Source organism: Cyprinodon tularosa, unplaced genomic scaffold (genome assembly GCF_016077235.1).
Source record: "Cyprinodon tularosa strain WSP-4 unplaced genomic scaffold, ASM1607723v1 ctg242, whole genome shotgun sequence".
Lineage (NCBI taxonomy): Eukaryota > Metazoa > Chordata > Actinopteri > Cyprinodontiformes > Cyprinodontidae > Cyprinodon > Cyprinodon tularosa.
In genome coordinates, this window is record NW_024038901.1 from 649,338 (window position 1) to 672,382 (window position 23,045).

The 23,045-nt window shown below is 36.7% G+C and overlaps 1 protein-coding gene across 8 annotated transcripts in view; it reads left to right on the plus strand.

Moving 5' to 3' along the window:
* LOC119785179 (partitioning defective 3 homolog B-like) overlaps positions 1-23,045 on the plus strand; it is a 293,089-nt gene that overhangs the window by 104,998 nt on the left and 165,046 nt on the right. For all 8 annotated transcript variants that reach the window (XM_038287640.1, XM_038287641.1, XM_038287642.1 and 5 more), the window contains 3 exons: positions 7,668-7,859; positions 9,404-9,562; positions 14,921-15,056. In XM_038287640.1, the coding sequence (XP_038143568.1) occupies positions 7,668-7,859; positions 9,404-9,562; positions 14,921-15,056 (487 nt within the window). The remainder of the gene's footprint in view (positions 1-7,667; positions 7,860-9,403; positions 9,563-14,920; positions 15,057-23,045) is intronic.

A 23,045-nucleotide genomic window follows, 5' to 3' on the forward strand; every position in this document is an offset into this window, starting at 1 on the left:
TTTACTCTTGCTAAATGTTGTATGACTACAATTAAGTGCCTAAAACTTTTATTTTTTTTTTAACTGCAAATATATTTCTAATTTATTTAATTGTCTAGTGTAATTCATTCAGCAACAAGATGGAAATAAGATATGGTATTGGCTGGTATTACCAAACAGACGTTAGGTTGATCTTGTTGGCTTTAATATGAGTCAAGTACACTCCAAAAAGTACTACAAATGTTTTAGAGGATACTATATTCAAGGAGTGGTAAGAAACTCTCTTTTTTCAAAAAGGCCGTGATTTTTATGCCTGACAAAGCTCCATCAGATGCATTAAAGCACCTGACTGCTGGGATAGCCTATGAAGACATTTTCATTGATACTTTCCCCTCCTTTTTCTGACCTAAACCTTTTTTTTGACAACATGTGGGACCTTCTTTAATGGGAAATGCTGTATACATTGAAAGAAAAGAGTAAACAGTGTCTGGGAGACAAACGCTCCAATTTGTGTTTTTGAAGACTCTCCATATCAGCCTTGTTGGAAACAATTAATGCTTACATATTAGAATTAATTGGCTTTTATAATGTATTTTTAATTAAAATTGCACACAAGCCTTTGTTTTTGAGATTGTAAAGACCTGTGTTTCTTTACAGCAGAATCCGTTGCTCTTTCAAGCACCTTTTCTTCTGCTCAAAGCTCATCCCTTCTACTCTCAGGCCTATCCGCAATCACTTTGCATTCATGTTGGGGTCCAACTTGCCATTCTACATAGCATTTAATATTTTCTAGAATGCTGCGCCTGTTATTGTAATTTTATAAAAATATATCCACTGCCATTAGAAGCTTTTGTTTTTCCTCATCAGGACTGCAGGTGTAACATTAAAACTGTGTAACATTATCTTCTGTATGCTTTACCCCAGGCATTCTGGGGCTTTAAAATTCATCTGATTTCACTTTAGGAACTCATACCTAGTCTTTCATGATTAGACAATAGTTTTCAAAAAACAAAAGCTATACTCTTCCGTCAAGTAGGAAAACCCAGAGACAACTCTTCCTAGAGACACCTGCTAAGAGATCCCAAGACGTAAGGTTAAAATGGATATACCTTGAGGAGACAATTGCCATGTTTTCTGAACTACAAGGCCACACAAGCCAAAAGTAGGGGAAAATCCTGTTTTGTTCATACATTTGTCACATCTGACAAATGTATGACATTACCATAAGTAAGAGAATATGCACAAAGAGGATTGTCAGGAAAGAGGTTGCTGTTCTTCAGTGTCGGAAACGAACAGGCTCAGGGTGGCTTCGTCACCCACTCTCCTCTTCTCTCCTTCGCTTTCGCTTTCAAAACCAAAGAACTCGTTGTCAGTGTCAGAATCAGCCACCCTCTGACGGGCAGTGGCGGTGTCCTCCTCTTCATCATGCAGCAATCCTGCCCTCTGAAATCCAGACACTTCACTCCACGCTTTCAGAATCCACTGGCAGACTTGGGCTTTTTTTTTTTTTTCCCAGTATGCGACCAGTTTTAATGAACGATTTATCGCCACTCGTCATTGGCGCCTCCCACTGACCACGTAGTACTACTATGAACGCATGATTTACACTGATGTCGAGTGGCTGCAGTTGCTTCTTTTTATGCGCTAAATCAAGCGGCAGTACTTTCCCTGGCGCAATGACATGTAACCAACATACCACACTTTTCCATGGATAATGTGTGTCTGATCACATACTCTTCTGCCAAGAAAAGTATTGACATACAACAGTGGAACAAACCACAACAAATCCTCTTACAATATCACAAACATCATGAAAAATCCATAGAAAATCAGCACCGGACTATAAGACACAGGGTTCAAATCTTGTGAAAAAAAGTAGCGGGTTATAGTATGAAAATAATGGTAGTTACATCTTTGAAGTACTTTGTCGGACCACTGTTTTTCTTCAGACCTCCTTAAAGTCTTTGTGGCTAAGATTCAAGTCAGCATTTCAAAACATTACCTTGAGATGTTTGTCCATAATGGCTAAGTCCAATTTGGGTTTTTTTGTTGCTTCATGGAGAAGCAAAGACCTTTGTTCTACAGTGCTGCTTTCAGCCTCCATTTATCCAGAGCAGAGAGGCCAATCTTATACTGTAGCATTCTTGGTAGAAGACTGACATTTTATCAAGTAACGTTGCAGAAATGTGTTTAAGTAGACCCCTTGTGTTATCCTGACAAGTCAAATTATGATCATTATTCTTCTTATTTCCCATGCCATCCAATCTTTCTGTATGTCTCTCTCCATCTCACACTCCATTTCTCCTGTAGAGGTGATACAGGTGAAGTAGTTGAGTGTTCTCACTCATTTCCACATAATGCGTCCTTCTATCATTCTCGCCCTCACGTTTTCTGGCTCCGTTTAATAAAACTCACTCGCCGACTGAGCTGTCTCTTTGATAGCGTTGCCTCCTGTTGATCCATCATTGTGGCAAACCCATTTAAATGTTAAACGACCTGCATGTGAAGGTTCATCTGTACAAACGGCTTTTTTTTTTGTCACTGGATGGATTTGATAGAGTTAATGTAGCAAAGAATCAAACACCTTTTATAACCAGGAATGGAACCAGAAATACAGAGACTCACTGCTTTCATCATTACACAGAAAATGTGTACCTATCACAGCTGTACAGCTGGAATAATAGAAATGTTTTATGAAACTATTGAATGGGTTAAAGCTTTTTATGTTGTGCTTGTGTAATGTTCTGTGAAAAACAAAGACTTATTTAAGGTCAAAACAGGTTCTTTAAGTGCAGTGGTTTTTGGAGGTATAGATAGATCAGCAGTTTTTCACAAGGAAGGAAAGTAAACTTTCCCCTAAAAATGTGTATACTGGCATTCTGAATCAAGTCATGCAAGCTCTTCTGAGTGTTTTCTTAAGCATATTTTATCTCTAAAACAAAACGTGAAATCATAGAAAAACAAAAAATGGAATTAAGGCAGAATAACAGGCTGAAAAACTGACAGCAAGCAAAAATCTTTGCTTAAAATGAACAGAGCTTCAGACTTTCAATGAGTTTTCATTATAAATAAAATAAGAACATAGCTAACGTTTTCCACAAGTTTTTTTTTTTTTTTGCCAAGGTCGGAGAGCCTCCTATCAGGTCTGGACAGTCAGTAATTTTTTCCAGCAGGGAAAACAGTTTTCTGCAGAGCTGAGGACTTTATGTCGGCTTAACGCTGTTAAACCTGCAATCCCTGCAGACAAACAGCTATGTTTAAACCTAACACTGCTGACCCACAAAAATGCACACTTTCATACACATACTAGATTTATCCAATTTATTGACAGTTAAGACTGACAAACCAATTTAGATTAAATTACAAGAAACAAATTATTTTGTTTAGTATAACAAATCTGTTTTGACCCCTGCAAGAATTTATTTAAATTTTTTTGACTGTAAAACAATGATTTAGAATTAACTATTACCCTTACTTTCAGTTCACTTATTCCTTTCTTGGTTAAAAGAAACCTATTTTATTTTATTTTAAGTGATTGAATCATTTGTCAAACCAGTATGATCACACTTTAAACTCTACAAATACATAGCATAATCATTAGATCATATTGTTTGGTCTGATCCATATTATGAACAAACAAATCAATATATTTACTTGCAAAGCAAACAAGCATAAATGGCTAGACCTAAAAGTTACTAAATGCTGTGAAGTATTGATAATTGCTTTAATTTTAATGCACAATTGTCTTTTAAAATTGTTATGTAACTATTGTTTAGGGACAATGCATGTTAACCTTACAGTACAGTAGCCAAAAAGCTAGTTGTAATCTGTATTCCTTGGCCAGATGTGAAACAGGCACCCTAAAAAAAAAAATAAAATCAAGTAAATCAACCATCACATGCACAATCTCACACATCACAGACCCCAACATGTTATTTTTGGAACAAAGAAAATACAAACTTAAAAAGATGTCCTAAGTACACTCCATTGCATGGTTAGACTGAGAACATCTGCCAATATGCTTTGGTCTAGCCATCCAGGCAAGTTGATCTTGAAAGCAGACCACAGATACTAAAACAAGTCTTCAAACATTTAACCTTTAGGGGACCTACAGCTTTCACCTGCTGGTGTGCCTTTAGATGTGGATGCCCGAACATTCAGAAAGAGAATATAGAACTTTAACTGATATATGAGCTCTGAAAGGAGGTCAGTTGTTCTCTGTAAGATAAACATTAATGCCAGACTAATGTGAACCAAAGAGAACTTCTTTGGACAGCTCAGTCTAATATTGAATTATTTGGGCAGAGGAACAAAGGAGACATTTGGAGCAGACCAAAAATAACACTCTATGAAAATAACCTCATACCAGCTGTGAACTATAGAGTTGTAATTATTTAGTTTGGGTACCCTTTACTGCAGCAGGAACTGGCGAGCTCACAGTCATACAATCCACCATGAATTCTACCACCTGGAATTTAAAATATCTTCTTGGTCTGAGTTCATACAAAGCAGACTAGGAGCAGAAATAGAGAAAATATCCAAAAAATCTAAAGTTTGATCTTATTATTGAAAGTTATGGATGCTCTGTGTCTTAGGACAAAGATTAAAGCTGGCTCTAAGTGCAGATTTTAAAAGCCAGCATCCATGATGGTATATGGGTCCATTTGTGCTGCGGTTCAAAATCCTTTTTTCTTCATGTTTTGTCACTAAGAGAGTTAAAGTTACAGCTTTAACTTATAGCTGTCTCCCTTAACCCATTATAGCTTTCTCTGACACTTTTTTTTAGTAATTAGTTCATAAACTAAAGCTGTGATTACTATTTGTTATTTTACTCCTTCTGACCTCTGTAAGAGCATATCGCTGAGGAGATTCTAAAGCTGTAGGTCTGAAAAAGGTGTTATCTATTTTTGACGTTTCAGCTATTCTGTCCAATTTTAACATAACCAAAAGATAACCTGAATGCGTAAGTATAGAAAGCTGGTAAAAACTGTGAAAAACTACTTCTATAGAAGTGTGAACAGTAAATGAACATAAGTTATAGTACAATTCCTTCCACCAAATATGATTCAAAATTGTATACAATATTGGCTAGCAACAAGGCATAAAATATTCCCAGCAAACAGAACAGGAGGTTTCCTTCTAATACTTGTAGAAAAAGGACAGTTCAGCGCTGCAGAAAGCGTTGCCTTTAGAAGCTAAACAGCTGATATTCCTTGTGCAACATTTAGTACAGTTAAAGTTAAAATGAGTATAAGTAGCCACTAACCCCAGGCTCACACCGACTCCGGTCTTACCGTTGCGGTGCGGTGGGTGCGGCGCCGCAGTGATTCCAAGTCATTAAAAAGACGTAAACCTCTCTCACTGGCTGCTGAGCTGTCTGGCTGCGGTTACCGAGACACTCCGGCGCTGCAGAAAATTCCGCAAGAAAGCTATCCTTGCGGCGTGCCGGAGCCCTCCGCAACAAGCTCTCGCAAATATCCTTATTTGGGCCGTGTTATCGCGTGAAGTTACGTGAACTCAAGTGAACTTCTGTTAAATCTCCGGACCTGTTGCCCGAGCCGCAGAGCCACACCGCACCGCAGTCAAAAGGGCGGTGTGAGAGGGGGTGTGCGGGAGTTGCAGTCTCCGTCGGCTCGGTAACCGCACCGGAGCCAGTGTGAGCAAGGGGTTAGGCTACCGTAAAGCCATTTACACAAATAGGTCATGTTTCTGGTCATAGTTCCTTCCTAACTGTTCAGATATGTGCACCTATTATGGCAACCACGGACGTACTTCCGCATTAGCTTAGATGTCCATACCAATTGGAGTTATTCGGCAAGTACACCTCGCTGTAGAACTCGTGTTCGGATGGAGCCATTGATTGTTATATTTCATGTGGACCAACACCTGTGATGTCGCAAGTCTATAAGAAACAAGGAGTACAGAGGTTCCTGCCTGGGATTTTACTATGTATATTAGGAAGTGCAATTAATCACCTTCATTTTGTTTTTTTATTTGACGTGTTAAAAAAGGTTAACTGATAACAAAAATAACGAGTTGAAATCCTTGGCCTAAAAAAAGACCTAAATGTCTGGTCTAAACAAACTCAAGAACAGGTGATCAACGAAGGAAGCAAGGAATAGTTACAAAGCCATTTCTAATGGTTTGGAGCTCCCAAAAAAGAAAAAAAAATAATAATTACTTATTATTATCTAAAATGGGGACAGACGTAGTTCTATTTAGAATAACTTGGACATCTTGGAATTAATGCTACAACCATGATTTTGTTTTTTTGTAGAAAAACTTGAAGGATATTGTTGAGTAATCAGTTTGTGACCCTGTAACCTGGGATCAAAAACCCCTCATGGAGTTGTGGTGGTGATACCATGTTGATCCCGAGTTTGAATCCCATCCTGCATACAGTTGCTCAATGTGATTCCTGCTTCTATCTGCAAGGGTTTCCTGTCTAGCAACTGTTAAAATACAGGCCTCTAGAGCCGAAATGGAAAAAAACATAACAGTTACGGTATGAGGTTTGAAGGCCAATTACTTACTAAGACTTAATCTTAGAGACTTAGACAAACTTAATTATTATGTATACACAGAGTCGATTCATACAGCTTTTTAACATTGAATGAGCAGCTTACAACAATGAAATTAACTTTTCCATTTATAAAGTACAGCAGTGATCAGAATGTAAATAGTGTAGGAGAAAAGGAACCAGTTTAGATACATGGTGCAAAAGGCACTGATATGGAAAGGTTCTACATTGGTTTGTATGTTTTTTTTTTCTTTTTCTATTAATTTCATTCTGATCGGAAAACCTGTTTGTACAAATAGTGCAAGCTTTTTGAGTCACAGCCCAAGTGATGTACTTCACAGCTCCTAAATAAAAACAATATGATACTTAACCTGTCTATGTTGCTGGGTAAAAAGTCAATGTTACATTTCATTAAAGAAACCTCTTCTTTTAAACAGTATCCAAATAGTATATGGGGTTTCATTCCCCAAATATGCTGCGGTTTAAATCTCCTGAATTTACCATAGACCAGTATTATTTGGAAATATCATATCCTTTATGAGCTGAGACCATGACAGCTCTCCCACTGAGCTATCGCACACATCAAAACACAGACTTTCATTTGGACACTCTCTTTGTTTAGAGTATTTTTTCCTTTAACTGTGTCCCACACTCAGTCATTACTGCCACGCAGCTGCCTTAATAATATGGTGTTTTTCACCATCTTTTTGTTTGCCTGTTTTTTTTACCTCAACAATCCATCTTTGGTTCTTATTTTTTTTGTCAGGTTTACAATCGTTCTCTTTTATATTCTCTTTCGCTTTTGTCCTTCGGGCTCCCTGTGTTGGCTGTATTCTTCAATTACCTCTTGTAAAATGCAGAACTTTTATTGATATGGCTGTGCTGAGAGAGGGAGAAATTGATGCATAAAAGCAGACCATCCAAATGGCCTTTCTGTTCTTCTTGAGAATTGTTTTTCCCGCAGACCTTTTTTTTTTCAGTCTTAGTGAAGTTTAGCTGAAAAGCACCCTGTGCTTCTTTCTTGAAAATTGAAAAGCTTTTAGTTTAGGTTTTGGAGACTATTCAGTTTCAATAAGCTGAACTCCGTCACCCGGTTTTCACCCCTCTTCTCACATCATCAATGCATCACACCTGATCTGCAGCATCTCTTTCTTTTTCCCTCCCGTAGAGAGATGAGCTGTCTCCTGTGCGTGGCATGGTCTTAGAGAGCGGGAAAGAGCAGCTCATGTTTGAGGTTCCCCTCAATGACACCGGCTCGGCAGGACTTGGCGTCAGTCTGAAAGGGAACAAGTCCAGGGAGACGGGGGAGGATCTGGGAATCTTCATCAAATCCATCATTCATGGAGGAGCTGCGTACAAGGTGACATAAAGTTAACCAAAACTCCATTTAAAACAGCTCAATTGTTTCTTAATATAAAGTTCCTTATAACAGTACTGTTTATTTGTAAAACCGCACATCTTGGAAAATATTTTCATATTTTGTCTTATAGCAGCCACACACTTCAATGTATTTTATAGTCATCTAATGATAGACTAGCAAAAATATAATGCATAATTGTAGTCTAAGTATAATAAAAAAAAAATAAAAACTTCTTTGATAATTTTAATACCTGCAGCTGTAATTGTTCATGCTACTAAACAATCTAACTTTATGGTGACGATAAAAATGAAATCTGCTTTCTGCTCCTTACTCTCTCTTTCCAATTTTCTTTCATTTGTTATTCTTGCACATTAAATCCCAATTAAGTACAAATGAAGTTTGCATTGTGCCAAAACTTTCAAGGTAACGCGCTTGACCTCTCTAGTTTACTGAATCAAACCAATTACAGTGATAAATGTGGTTTATCTCATGGTTCATCGCTTGCATTCATTTTGACTTCATGGCTTAAAGGATCAAAGCGTAACAGCATGGAGATAAACAGCAGAAAATAAAGATTAGACAACCAGATGGTCTCGCTGGGTTACTTCAAATGTTTATTCCTTCCTGTGGCTCCTTCTTCACCTCTGACCTTTTCCTCATCATGAAGCAACCGATACGTCTTGGACAGCTGAGAAAAACACGCAAGCTAATTTAGTCCAAAGACTCTGGCTGGAGCGGTTTGTAACACAGACCTTATAGGAAAAGTTAAAAAGTTTGATGATCAATGTTTGAGGGACATCCAGCAGCGGTAGTCGCTGCATTAGTACCCCTTTCACACTGATCGAAAAAAGTCGTTTAAACCCAAGAACAATCAGCTTTTAGTGACAGCGGGAAAAGCTCACGACTCAACGACTCGGCAAGCGACCCGCGATAAAATTGTCTCGGAAAACCACAGCCGAGTTGACCCGTTAAATTATCTGACACCATTGAACGCAGCGTACGGACGTCAACACACCACACCAGACACTTCTGATCTAGCAAGCTGAAACAAGTCTGTTTGCATTCTATAAACATGAAGCAGCACTGCTGAGAAGGATTCGGACAGATAAAAGAGTGAAACGATAAAACGCATTGACTTCCTTACATGTTGCTCTACATAGTTTACTTCCTTGATTTCTGTTGCACTGGTAACATCATCACAGTTAACCCAGCATGATGGTGTCACCAGGAACGCAGCTGCAGGGGGACAGAGGCCACACAGCTTGCCAGCGAGGGGTTAGACACAGCTTTTTTTGCCAATGGGAAGAGAGCCAAATGCCGATTATTAGCAGGATGACACATGTTTAAAAAAAAAAAAATCAGTTTTAACGCATTAGGAAAGAGGCTTTACTTTGGGCATGATTGGATTGGTGTGTTGATGAGTACAGTATAGTCTGCCATGCGATCGTAAGGTTTCGATTTTTAGTGTTTTGGCTTTTATGATGTTTATGTTCTTAAATCTTTTATTGTTAATGAGATATGTAAAATTAAATGTGTGTTTACAGGACGGGCGGCTACACATCAATGACCAGCTCATCGCTGTAAATGGAGAGTCGCTGCTAGGACGCTCCAACCATGCTGCCATGGAGACGCTCCGACGGTCGATGTCGCAGGAGGGAAACGTCAGAGGAATGATTCAGTTGGTGGTGCTGAGGACTTTAAAGGTATTTTTTACAGTTTCTCCGTGGTTACTGCCATTCCCGGCTTATTAACTAATTACTCAGTGAGAAATCATCTGGAGCAAATTGAATCATCTACAATATAAATAAATAAAACAGATGCAATATTTAGTTATTATAGCTACAAATATAAATGACAGCTCCTAACGTCCAAGTTCATGTATTGTCAAATAATTCGACATTTCTTTGCTGTAGGTATATATATCAATTAGACAATTGTTGTAATATATAACTATATCTTAAATTTAGGTTTTAACATAACATTGTTATTTTGTATTAACAACGCCTACAATTGTAACATAATGTTATTACTATAATACATATAATCCATATTTAAAAACATACACACGTACAGACAGGCAGACAGACATACATAAATAATTGAATATATGTGTGCACATAGAGTTATATATTAATCGATATTTTACACCACCATGTTTTGAGGCCTAACTATTTATTTGTACCTTGAGTTATATAAATATATTTGGACATTGATTAGAAATAAACCCAGTTCTAAAGTTTCAGATAAAACTCAGACACTGATCTTTGTAAAGAGATCTGTTTTTTTACAGCAAGTTAAGTAGGGCCCAATTAATGAGCCATATGATGTGTTAAGTGCACTATATTCTAAAAAATGATTAATAATTGAGATGCTTTTAGAAACTTGTATTTTCTAAGGTTGAATCGTAGCTTGGATTATTATCAGTAGTCTTTCATAAAATCCAGGGATTTTATGTCTGACACAGGAGCTCTACCAACACCATCTTTGTTATTCATTTCAATTTGAAATATTAAAGATTTGATATGGAAATTTAAAAGTCGTAACTTTGGAAAACAATGGAGTGCTATGATCCAACACTAGGTGAAAAGTTGCACATTTGATTTTTTGCATTTTAAATGTTTAATATATTTTTTATTCAGTTTTATAAGAAAATATTAGAATTTTTGCTCAATAGCTTCTAGGTCTATTGACTCAAAATCTGTGTTGGATCATAGTACCATAAACCTTCCTCCCCAGAGTCATTTTAACATTACCGGCTGCAGTCAGACGACCAAGTGGACATAGACGAAGGATAAAAAAAAAGGGCAGACGAAAATCCTTTGGGTACAAAAATCAGTTAGAAAAGTTACAGGAATAAATAAATCATTGTTTCAGAAATAGAAGGATGTTAAAATAAATTGAAAATAAACATTTATGGTGGAGTAAAACAAGTTTTTAAAATGTTGCGGTGTAAATCACTATGAAGCAAAAATAAAAACATCTTTTAAAAATGTTGGTGTGAATAAATATGAAACATTAAAAATGGTTGCAGTGGTAATACCGAACAAAAGCAGCCCACTTGCAATAATTTCAAGAAAATGTATGACAGAAAATAAGGTGGTTAAAAATAAGTCAGCATAAATGCAAGAAAAAAAGTAAAAAAAAAAGTGAAAGTTAAAAATATATATTTTTTAAATGAATAATTGATCAGTTGGTTGAAGAAATGTTTATTTTTATTATTTGTCACATTTAATGGCACCCAAATTCATATTATTAGGTACTTTTTCAAGCAATTTTATATTATTAACTCCTTCATTTATTTCCGTATGTGTTTTTAAGTATGGCAGGATTGGTCCTCCATAGAAAGCACTTATAACGGTGACTGCTGATGTTCTTCAGCTTTGCTCCTTAAACGATTCAATGATTTCGGATGGAACTGATGACTTTATCCAATCAGAGTTTTCTTAAACAAAAAACTTTGAACCCAACTGGTCTGCATCATTTTATAAAATTTTCTCTGTGATGACATGAATTATTATTGATCTTTAGAAATAAACTGAATTCAATAAAAGAGGTTAAAAAGGTTTAGAAATTGTTCCTTTTTTTCTGTCTGACATTTACAATGACAACCAGATTGTTTTATTATCTCAAAAGAAGAAAAGCAGCTAAAGCAAGTTGTGAATAATTATAAAAGTATAAAGATAAGGATTAGCTGTTTTGAATATTATTGTATTATATTTTATCTATCATTGCAAATTATAAACAGGAGTGACTTTATGAAATGAAATGATGATCAGCATTAAAAAGATTAGGACTATCCATTACCAAAAATGAGGAATTACTTTCTTCTCTTGCTGACTCTCTTTCCCAGTAAATAGCATATTGTGTATTTTTAAAGTCAATTTGATCCACCACTTTCTACGCCTGCCTTTTAGCCTTTCTATCCATTCTTCAGGCTCTTTACACTAGCCTCTGTGCTACCAGCATCAGCAGCGAAAAGAGCATTTACATGTCAGCTTTTCAGATTTCTTGTCTGAGGTCTTCTTTTTAAGAGTGTTCTTGACTCAGGTGTCTTTTTTTTGAGTTGAAAGAAAAAGGCTTTTATTCTCATCTGCTTTTCATTTGAAGCCTTTTTACAAGGCCATGCAGTCTGTTTGCAGAAACCTCCTGCTCATATTCAGTCAGGTGAATTGCTTTATCACAGGACTGGCTGCGAAAATACTGAAACCAGAGTGTTCATATGTGTAATCAGAAATACAAAGAGAGACCAGAGTTGAGTTGCATGGGATAAAACTTTTACCGGTTGCCTATCAGTTCGATTTTTATTCTTTTATTTCTTTTTTTGTCTCACTTAATTGTGCTGGAGATCAAATTCTCAAACTGATGGCCTCATATGTTCCCTCAGATATAAAAAAAACTAACTAAAAAAAACTGAATGTTGGAACCATAACTATACAGTCATGTTTTTATTTTATTTTATTTTTTTATCAATGCTTAGCTGCTTAGGATGCACTTTAAAAAATGAAAAATCTAGAGAGCTGTACTTATCAAAATTTCTTTTTATATACACTTGTGTTTACAAAATGACTACCGTAATTTTCTGACTATTAGCCGCACCTGAATATAAGCCGCAGAAGCTAAATTGCACGATATGTACATATACAAGCCGCACCGACTATAAGCCGCAGGTTTTTTATGTTTAATGTCCGCCTCTCGCTGTCTTTCTCTCTCATACCACTCGCGGTAGAAGTCTGCTTCCAGAGGACCTCCACATTCCCCCGCGCGCGGCTACCGTACTTGGGTTTTGAAGCAAATGTGACGTCAACATGGTGGACGGTAAAATCCATAGATTTAGGTATTACGCTAGAAGCCGTTAGCTGTAAAAGTCTATAGATAAGCCGCATTGTTATGTAAGCTGCAAGGTCGGAAAATGGGGAAAAAGTCGCGGCTTATAGTCACGGTAAATAAAATCTAAGTCAGATTTAACATGTATTGAGGCTTCAAAGAAGCTCCAAACTACAACAATATCATAGCAAAAATGTTATCTAATCTAATTGTTTTCCTAAACAAGTGTCTGATTTGAAACCTCAGAGTTCTAACAATCTATTGACTTCAAGGAGTAGCGGCGAGAGCATTTATCATTCAAGAAAAATCTAAATGCACCGTAACACAGGTTAATGAGAGAACCGGGGAGGAGGCCAACGGGATGTCCACCAAACTGAAGGATGACGTGTCTTGAAGAGACTAGCCAGTGATGCTCAGTGCCAGGTAAAGAGTGGGATGACAGAGAGGATTTATCACACACACGCACACTAATTCACTTCTTTGTTGTTCGAGATGAGAGCTTATCCAACACAGAGGAACACAAAGACATTGTTTTACAAATTCAAAATGACACAAAGATGGATGCATATTAATGAGTATGTACATCAGCTTCTCTAAACACACAGAGGATAAATAAATGCAAATTAAATCCCTAAAGAAATTCTTAGAAAAGACACATCAAGATTGTAATCCATTCTTTGTTTGAGTATTAGTGGGTGGGGGCTCAGATGGGTCTTCGAGGAGGAGAAAGGTGTCGGTATGATGGGTAGTGCCACACAAACACTGAAAAGTGAAGCACCATTGAAGTTGCTTCCAGCACAGTGGGGCGTGGGAAAAGGGTCCTCCACTGTCCTCTGGATGGTTAGAGAGCCCAGTCCGGTTTAAAAGGAAAACTAAACAAATCTATTTATTCATCTAATTAGAGATATAACTATCAGAACCGGTATTCGTACAGCTCTTCCATGCAGATACTGGTTTTTGATTATTCAGATTCTTTTTGAAAAATATAAAAAAAAATATACTCTTCCTGGCTTGAGCTGTTATTGGTTGTAACAGGTATGTGAGGGAGCAGTGATTGTTTTAAGAAGACGAAATGACCAGAGTTCCCATTTTAAACTGAATACACAAGTTATTTTAGGATTGAATGCACTGAACGTGGAAACATAGTTTAACAATAGTCTGTAAATTTCTTGGAGAATAAACGCTAACTCAGAATTTTAGTAAATGCTTTTATCATTTTAACATGGATAGATAAAAATTTAAAGCCCAGTGGGATGAAACTGTGTACTGTATATCCCATGGACCTTTTTCTTCCTCTCTTCCTTTTCTCTGTTTGACTATTTGAGCTGATGTAACGAGTAAATTTATCTGCTGTGAGATCAATAAGGTCAATCAATCAACCAAATAGATCAGCTTTGCAGTAATATGTTCGTCCTAACCTGTATCTGATAAAGTCTTGCTCTCTCTCGCTTATTTGCAGCCTGCAGAGCTGTGTTACAAAATCACCTTGTTCTAAATAGCTTTCTATTTTTATGGCTTGTATGAAAAATTTACTGACTCTGAAAGTATTATTCATTTAGGTCTTTTTTCACACCCCAATCAGTTGGTACTTGGTAGTACTTGGCGCTACGCACTCACTAACCCGAAAAAAAAAGTCAGAATCTTTATTGTCTCTGACTGATCAGTTGAAGGTCTGGGATGATCAAGCTGAAATGAAGACAGTTTCGGGCCTCAGTCTGAACACAATTTTCTTGGAGAACAAAATCCCTTAATCACAGATTTTGAACATAATGTTATGATCATTTATAGACTGTAATCACTTGTCATTTATAAAAAAAACCCAAAACATTAAGATGCAGTTATTACCATTTTTTAGCATTTCTTGTACTCAAAATTTGACCAGTATTTAGTAATCTTCTGTAATCACGGTTGTAAATGACCTGTACACTATTTATAGAGTCCATAATCAAGTCTGAGGACTCCAAAGCCCTTCACACTTCATTCACACACTGATGCTGATAAGCTGCACTGTATCCACAGCTGCCCTGGGACAGACTGACAGAGGGCCCTCCGTCTACCAACAGCACACAAAGTGGCTGAAATGTCCTGTCTAAGGATAAAACTCAGACAGACAGGGCAGGGTGATGGGATGATCCACTACTTCTTGTCCACCTCCTTCCTGATATACTCTACCGTGTCTGTCCATAACAAATATTGTTCCCTAAACCCTTAATATTATTTGTTGTGTTTCCTTTTAGGATCAATATGACGTTTCACCCAACCGCTCCTTCGACAGCTCATCTGGCCTGTCGGGACTTATCAGCCCAGCCAAAGGCCAAGCATCCGATTCTGTCCAGCCCCCACTGGTGTCCAACCCCATCTATTCCTGTAGTGGTGAGTGCAACTTTTAAAATGCCACACCTTCCTCTTCCACCTAATCAAAATACAAACCAGTTTATCTGATATTTCCTTTATTAAGATGTATCTCCTTCTTCCTCTTTTAACTATAGAAGCACATAAATGCTCTATGGACAAAGGACAAAATTTGCTATTCCAACAAAAAAAAAGGAAAAAAATCCCTTCTCCACGATATAAGAACATTTTAAAAAAAAACTTTAGATAAAACATAACAATTGATGAAAGGTTTCACAAACTTGTAGAAATTCACACAACCAAAGGTTTGAAAGTTAAGTTAATCTTAAAGCTGCACAGAAAAAAACTTTGGATTTGTACCATATTCCAGCAGTGTCCCCACTTGATCCCTTTCTAAGAGATCAATTAATTTAGTTAAAATTGGAATAATTGGACTTTCCCATCAATTTTTATTTTTTTTTGTTGCAAGGTAGGTATGGTATGGTACAAACTGGCACTCCAGGGGAAGAAATTTCACATAAAGGTGATCAGCAACATCTAATGTCCAGTTGGAATATTAAAAGAATGTTTTCTTTTAGTGTATTTTTTTTAATCACAATCCAACGTAATTTCAGATAGAGTGAAACAAAATATGTTCTTGTATAGCATCTAGCTGCACAACTGATTTTTTTATTGAAAAAGTGCATGCAGGTTTTGGGCTTTTTTAAATGGCATTTCTTGTTTCCGTGTTTTATGCTGTATTTTGCTTGTGAAAGTTGTGTGTTGTTATGGTCATTACAACCATAAAACAGGGTTAAATTAGGGGCAAATAGACCCTTTTTATTATTTTTTTTAGACATTTTTATCTAAAAAAACGTATTGTCAGTTATGGTGTCTCACACCAGAGCAACCTGCAGTTGGAGCGCTGCTGTTCTTAAGCATGCATATATAACCCCGTTGTGAAAGTAATTTTAAATAAATTACAAAAGCTGTCTCATCATGCATAATACAACTCACACCAAACAGTAGACTAAAGTGACCCATGAGAACCACAGATGGGTCATGGATTTACATTTGACTTGGAATGTCCCATTGAGAATAAGCCATTGTCCTTAGATGCAGCATACAACTGCAAGTAGGTGAATTGACAAAGACTCCTCAATAGGTGTGGAAACATTTTCAGAATGACTGATTGAAAGCCGTTTCCTCCAGTTTAGGCTGTTTTGTGTTTGTACCTTGTTTGAGGATTGGTTAGCTTGATTCTTTAAACTGAGAACATGCTCCCTAGTGTTTACTGCTGGTCAAAGCACTTAAACAAATATTTTACTCAAACAAGCTCATGCTTTATTTGAAAAGCAGTTAATTATTTATCTGCATTTGAAGGCAGCATTTATTGCAAAATAAAAACAAAAAAACAAAACAGTTTTTGTTTAGTAATTATAGCCTCACCACAGGTTTGATTACAGTAATCTGCACCGATTATTGTTCTCCCGTTAATAAAGTCATCAGCGTCTCTGGGAGAAACATGATTGTACGTAAACCTGCATTCTTCTACTTCTTTTGCTGCCAATTGAAGCCACTGGAGAAGCCCTGCATGGGTTTGAAGTAATTGCCTGTTTCAGATACATACCCACAGTATAGATACACTCATATATATAATCTGAAATTTGTCTCTCTCCCTATTTGAAGAAGACCTTATGCTTCTTACTCATTATGGTGAATATTCAGCAATAAAACATGAATCTACTATAATTATAGGATAAAGTTGATAAGAGAAATAGAGCTTTGATTTTTTTCACAGCAAGGAAAGGATGATTATTATCATCAAATGGCAAAAAAAAAGTGTATCGTTCAGACAAATTTAAGAACATGCTATAGCAACTGCCTAAGCAACTGAATGCTTCAGCTGTGGCCACAAAACCATGACGCCACACCAAGCGATCAGCTGTTCCCTGACAGGTGGTGAAGAGATTGTGTTTTGGTTTTGCTGATGAATTTCTGCGGTTATCTTTAGAGGCATCAAGATATGCAGCAATGCATTGCTCTGAAGAGGGTATGGAGCTTTTTGAGTTGCCTTAAAGGAGGTCTAGAGCAGTGTTTGCCAACCTTTTTCACTTGTGTACCCCTTTGGGCATTTTATCCTACCATGAGTCCCACTCTCAGTCGAAAGTATTGATTATTGTCCAAAAGTGGAAAATACAATAACTGATTATAAAATAAAAACTATTCTACTTAAACTTTGCATTTGAGCATTTAATATTTAGGCATTTTATGCTTTACATCGCAAATAAAACCCAACATAAATATGTTGCCTGGAAGTTAGTAAGGAATTTAAATAAATACAAAATAAAATCATGTTATAAACCTTTATTTATGAAACCAGAGCTCCTCTGTGTAACTCCAGTATAATCACATATTTAAACTTGATGAATTGGGAACAAAATACAGAACAAAAATTATTGTCAGACTGACTTGATTAGTTTTACTATGTTTTCATCAAGATACCTGAGCTGCTTTGATGAGCTTTGATAGCTCAGTGTGAAAATCAGCTGATCCAAGGCTGTTTTCTACATCCAGTCTGTTCCTCTGCTTGGTTCGGATGTGTGTCACAGCTAAAGGTGAACTCAAACATAAAAGAAAAACGTACTTTTTGGCTGATAAAAGCTGTTTTGATTTTTCAATTTGATCCTGAGAAAGCAAAACAGATCCCAGCCCTATTTTATTTTACTACCTAATAAAAAAAATATTTTTATGTACTCCTTGCAATGCATTCCTGGACCACTAGGGTAACACATGCCCCCTGTTGGGAATCCCTGGTCTAGAGGATGGAATTTGAGAAGAAGACAATTCGTCGGCAATTTTATGAGTCTGACAGGAAGAGAGACGTGGTAACAAAGTAAAACCCAATTGCTTTGGGGGAAATACAAAATAAAATCGCTCAATGGATAACAGTCAGGTTTTGCCCCGTTTAGAATCACACAGTGCTTATTTAAAAGGTGGGGCACATAAACAATCAATAGAAGTTTTCAATAAACACAATACCTAACCCTTAATAGGAGTTTGAAAGGGCAGAAAATGGATACACTAAAATAGTGATCCTCTTTAAACCTTAAAAAAAAAAAAAATGATGAGGGACAGAACAAGACAGTGGAGCTTATCACTCTCCCCTCTTTATAATTTTTTTTTAAATCAAGAAACTCACAGATCTCTCTCTGAGAATCATCTCTCACTGCCTCAGCCAGCATATAAACCATCCCACAGCCTTTATTGCTGCATTTCCATTTTCTTTAAACACAGTTCCCATTTTATTTTTAGCATAGTAAAATCCTCTATCTGCTCTACTCTGAGAATGATGCGTTCGGATGGTCATGAAGTTAGGCCTGGCTTTGTTGTCGTGCTGCTGTTTTTTTTTTGTTTGTTTTTTTTTTTACGTCTTTTTCTTTAGAATAAAAAGTTTTCATAATCAGAGACATTCAAAGGCAGGACATAGTTTACATTTAGGACAGATGTGAAAGAATCTACATAGATGCGGACCTGCTCAGGCTGCTAGAAGAAGCCTCTCTATGCGCTGCAGTCAGTGCAACCATTGTGACCCTGGCTTTAGTGTTAGGACTGGATGATGATAATGGAAGAAGATGTTCCTACTGTACATTATTGTCCAATAATGTTTTGGTTAATATATGTTTTTATCATGTTTATTATATGCATAGATAGCTAGCATGCCATAGTAGTTTCTATAAATAGCTCCAGATGCGTATGTCAGCTGAGCCGTACCTGGGCCTGTTGAGTTTAAAAGCTTAATCGAGTCACTTAGACCTCGTCTTCTTAGTAGTCTAAAATGCTCTGCTTTAACACCTACTATTGTGAATATCTGTCGATCTCAGGTCACCATCTCACTCTTGTCTCTCTGTCATCACTATTGGCTCCTTCTAGCCCTCTATTTTCCTCGTCTGACGAGGCGTTGCAGCAGTTGCAGGACCTTTCCGTCGACAAGATTTTGTTCATCATCCGTTGAAATACCTTAATTTGACAAAGATTCATAAGTAGTTTTGTCGCTATACATATTCATTTCAGTCTGCATATCATATGAGTCTGGGGCCTCACTGTCCCAAACTTCAGTATGGTCAATCATGAGTCATCAGAATAGAAACGAGATCCTTGAAAGGGGTATAAATGTATTCACAAAAACTGAGCAAAACTCCTTTGATTGTCTTTGATTTAAAGCATGTTGCAGATTCAGGAGGCTTTGTCCGAGCCTGGTCTAGGCTTTGTCTCTACTAAAGGAGATATAAATTCAAATCAATTTCGTTGGTTTATACAATGCCAATTCACAAAACTTGTCACCTCAAGGCACTTTACAGAGAAAGAAATATTTAGCGATATGATGAGGAAAAAAGAAAACTACATTTTTTTTAAACAAGTACGCATTGTTTTGACTTTCTAGCTATTACGTTAATCCCTATTTTGAAGTGATTTATGTTAATTTGGACTGTGATGAATGGTGATGGTCTTAAACAAAGACTCCTATCTTATATGCACATTGTTTAATGGTTTACATTTTTAATTCCTTTGCTGCTTTTTAATGGTTGTTGAGTTGAAACTCTTAGTATTTGTCCATTGAAGGCATTAAGTGCTCGCCGTCGCACCTCCAGCTGCTTCATTTCCTGTATTGTCTCTCTCTAACACTCATGTGTTCTTGTATTTTTCATGTTGTGGTAAATATACATGTCTTTCCAACAGTGAGTGAACAGAACAGATTCCAATAATATTAGTCAAGTGTTTTTAAAACAACAACACTTGTTTAGGCTTTAGTAAGCCCTGGTTGCAGTAAGACTTCGGGATATAAATGTAAATCAGCTTCCATCACTTGTGCAATCGTCATTGTTCTCTGTGCTCGTTTGTTTGAAAGTGTGCCTTTTTGTTTCCGAGTGATATCTCTGCTTGTTTAGAGCCGTGTTAGTCTCCGCTGCGTGTGGGTGTGTGCGTGTGGGTGTGTTGGTTCAGGGATTTTTGGCCAGTATCAGACACTGTTGGTTTTATTTGTCTGTGTGTTTACACTGAATCTGGCAAACAGTTCTGACCTTGAATACACTTTGCTGTTCAAATTCACCCCAGCTATAGTGTCATTTGGATAAACATGTTGGTGCGTGTTTGCATTTCTAAGCCTGTATTTGTGTACAATAGGCCCATTTCTGAGGCTCTGCGAGTTATTTTGCTTGGTTGGTTGTTTATCTTTGTGCATTAGTGTGCGCTTGTGCCTGCCAGTGTTTTACTCTGCTAATGAACTGTTTCTTACTCTGAATTAATTTCAATTGGCACTAAGGTTCAAATTAAAATTATTTTTTTGTTATTTCATCCCCTGATGGTTGCTTATGCTCAAGAATGAATTGAGAGTAAAGAGTCACTACTTCTGTATGCAGACGTGTTCATTTTGTATTAATATTGTGGATTTCTAAAATGAATTCTCTCCTTCACTGCTGCCTTATTAAATCTGTTATCACAAATCTTCGCATTCATTTTTAATTCCATATAGGTTATTGTTTTTATTTTATCTGTCATCACAGGGTTAATAAACGTAGACAGTTTAAGCACATTTCTAATGTCAATGTCCCAAAAAGCGTTGCTGTGAGATAACAGCCACTCTGACCAATCTTAAACAGTCATTTACATAAATATCAAACTTTAAGCTGTCCTGTTACACAGCTTTAGAAATGCTTCCATGCTCTTGATGAGTTTTGTCAAAGCTTGGCCTGATGATAATGACGCTGGTGGGGTGTCTGGTACCATTTGTCAGGCTGAAAAGTAAGTTAACCTTCCTGTTCTGATTTTGGCCCTGAAGAGCACTTCTTCCACTTTCCACTGGATCATGTCAGACAGGGTTTATCAGCCAATCAAAAGCAGACTTTGTTAAAGTGGGAGTTGTTCCATATTATCCTGCCTACGAGGAAAAGTCATTATAGGTGAGCCCTTCAAAGTTCTTTCTTTGTGATATCTAAGAGTTTAGAACCTCTTCATTTCTCTTTGGAAATTATGTGTTTCAAATATCAAGGTTTAGTTCCCATAAACCCATATTGTTCTTCTTCCACTATTTCGTTCCAAGATGCTCATTGAGACTTAGAAAAAAATCTCAAACGGTTTGATCCAAAATGCTTCGAGGTCATGCCATCTCAACACATTTTAGGTCAAATTGTTCCCAGTTGATAGAGGATGAGTTCAGGTTTATTTCAGCGTCGATAAATACAGTGAGTCTTAGAAGTCTACACTGACCTCACTGCAAAAAATCTAAATCTAGATAAGTCATTTTTTCTTAAAATAAGTGCATTTGTTCTTGAATTGAGGAGGTAAAAGAGACATTCTGCCAATGGAACAAGACAATTTACACTTAAAATAAGAAAACACAATTGCATTGTCTTATTTCAAGTGCATATTATCTAATTATCTTATTTTAAGAGTAAAATTACTCATTCCACTGGCAAACTATCTAATTTAGCTGCTCAAATTAAGGGCGAATACACTTAATTTAAGACATTTTTACTTATTTCTAGATCGTTTTTGCAGTGCTGTAAAAGAAACCTACCAGGTCTCTGATTAAAAAGGGGATAATCATGAGTTATTTAAAATCCATTTCTACATATAATGTGACATTTATTCAAAATAAATTGTATGAAAAACAAACAAATCTGTTAGAGGGATCTAATAAAATAAAACGGCGTGTTGCCGAAGTGTGAACACACTCAGGCTAATGAAATATTGAAACTCATTCTGGTTCAGTCCAGAATTATTTTTTATGCTTTTTTTTAACCAACATCTGCCTTGAACTACTTTTAATCTGAGAAACCAAACCATCCAAATAACAAAAACTTTTTGCAAGGTTTTGTACTTCCATTTGGGTTTTTACTTATTCTAAAATGAAGAAAACTGAACACCCTAAAAAATATCACCCAAATATTTTCAAGGCAAGACCCGAGGAGACTAAGTTAAACTTTTCTTGACTTTTAAAAATCACTAAGTACACAGCGAAATGCATTCAAGAGCTACAGAAGTGAATTTCTGCATAATCTGCATCTGCATGATTTAAACTGAAGTGGCCGGTCCAAAATCAAGAAGTAAATTATACTAAAAAAGTGGGAAGCCCGGTGGAGGTGGGCGGACAGGAGTTACCTTAACAAGGCAGAATATATTTCCAAATCAAGAGGTGGTGTAGTTATTTAGTAGCAATGAAAATTGGATGCTAAATTTGAAGCAGAGGTGATTTTCCATTATGTTAGTTTCAGTCTGAGCACAGTTACTGTTTGGCTGTTGCATCTTTTTTTTTGTTTCTAACAGATTTATTTGTTTATCTGTGGGAAAATACATTATATTTTTCATTTATTCCCTCATGGTCTTATATTTCTACATCATAAAAATCTGGCATTTTAACAGAGGTTGTTACACAACTGAGAGCCACTTAACCCTTGTTAAGTACAAACAGGATCATGTTTGAAAGCGGATATTTGAACATGTTTGTTGTAGTTGAACTAAATCTACTGGTGACCATCACAAGCCGACATTAAAAAACTGCATTGTTTTTTTAGTGGTTTGTAAAATAGACTTGCTGCAGACAAACATAGCTGACAGAAAGGAATAGTTGAGTGTCAAAGAAGACAATTTGTCTATCTGCTGTTGGGGAAAACTGCTATTGATCTATCATCCACAACAAATGCCTTTTCACTTCAAATAGCGAGAGTCAGTGAAAACAGATTTCTGCGTGTGTGAGGTGAAATAAAAAATGTGTTTTTGACAGTTTGGCTGATTAAGGTGCGAGCAGTGAAGAGGAGGAGAAGGAAGGGAGTACGGGGGAGGGATAAAAAAGCTGAAAACTGAACAGGAGATAAAATGATTTATGGGAGATCTGAGAGGAGAGATAAATGGCAGCCAAAATATGAGATTGCAAGAAAAGGAGCTGGAGAAAAAAAATAAAGCAGGTGATTAGTGTGGAAAGAGGGAGGAAGGGATGGAGATGAAGGCGGCGTGATATCTTCAGACGTGCCT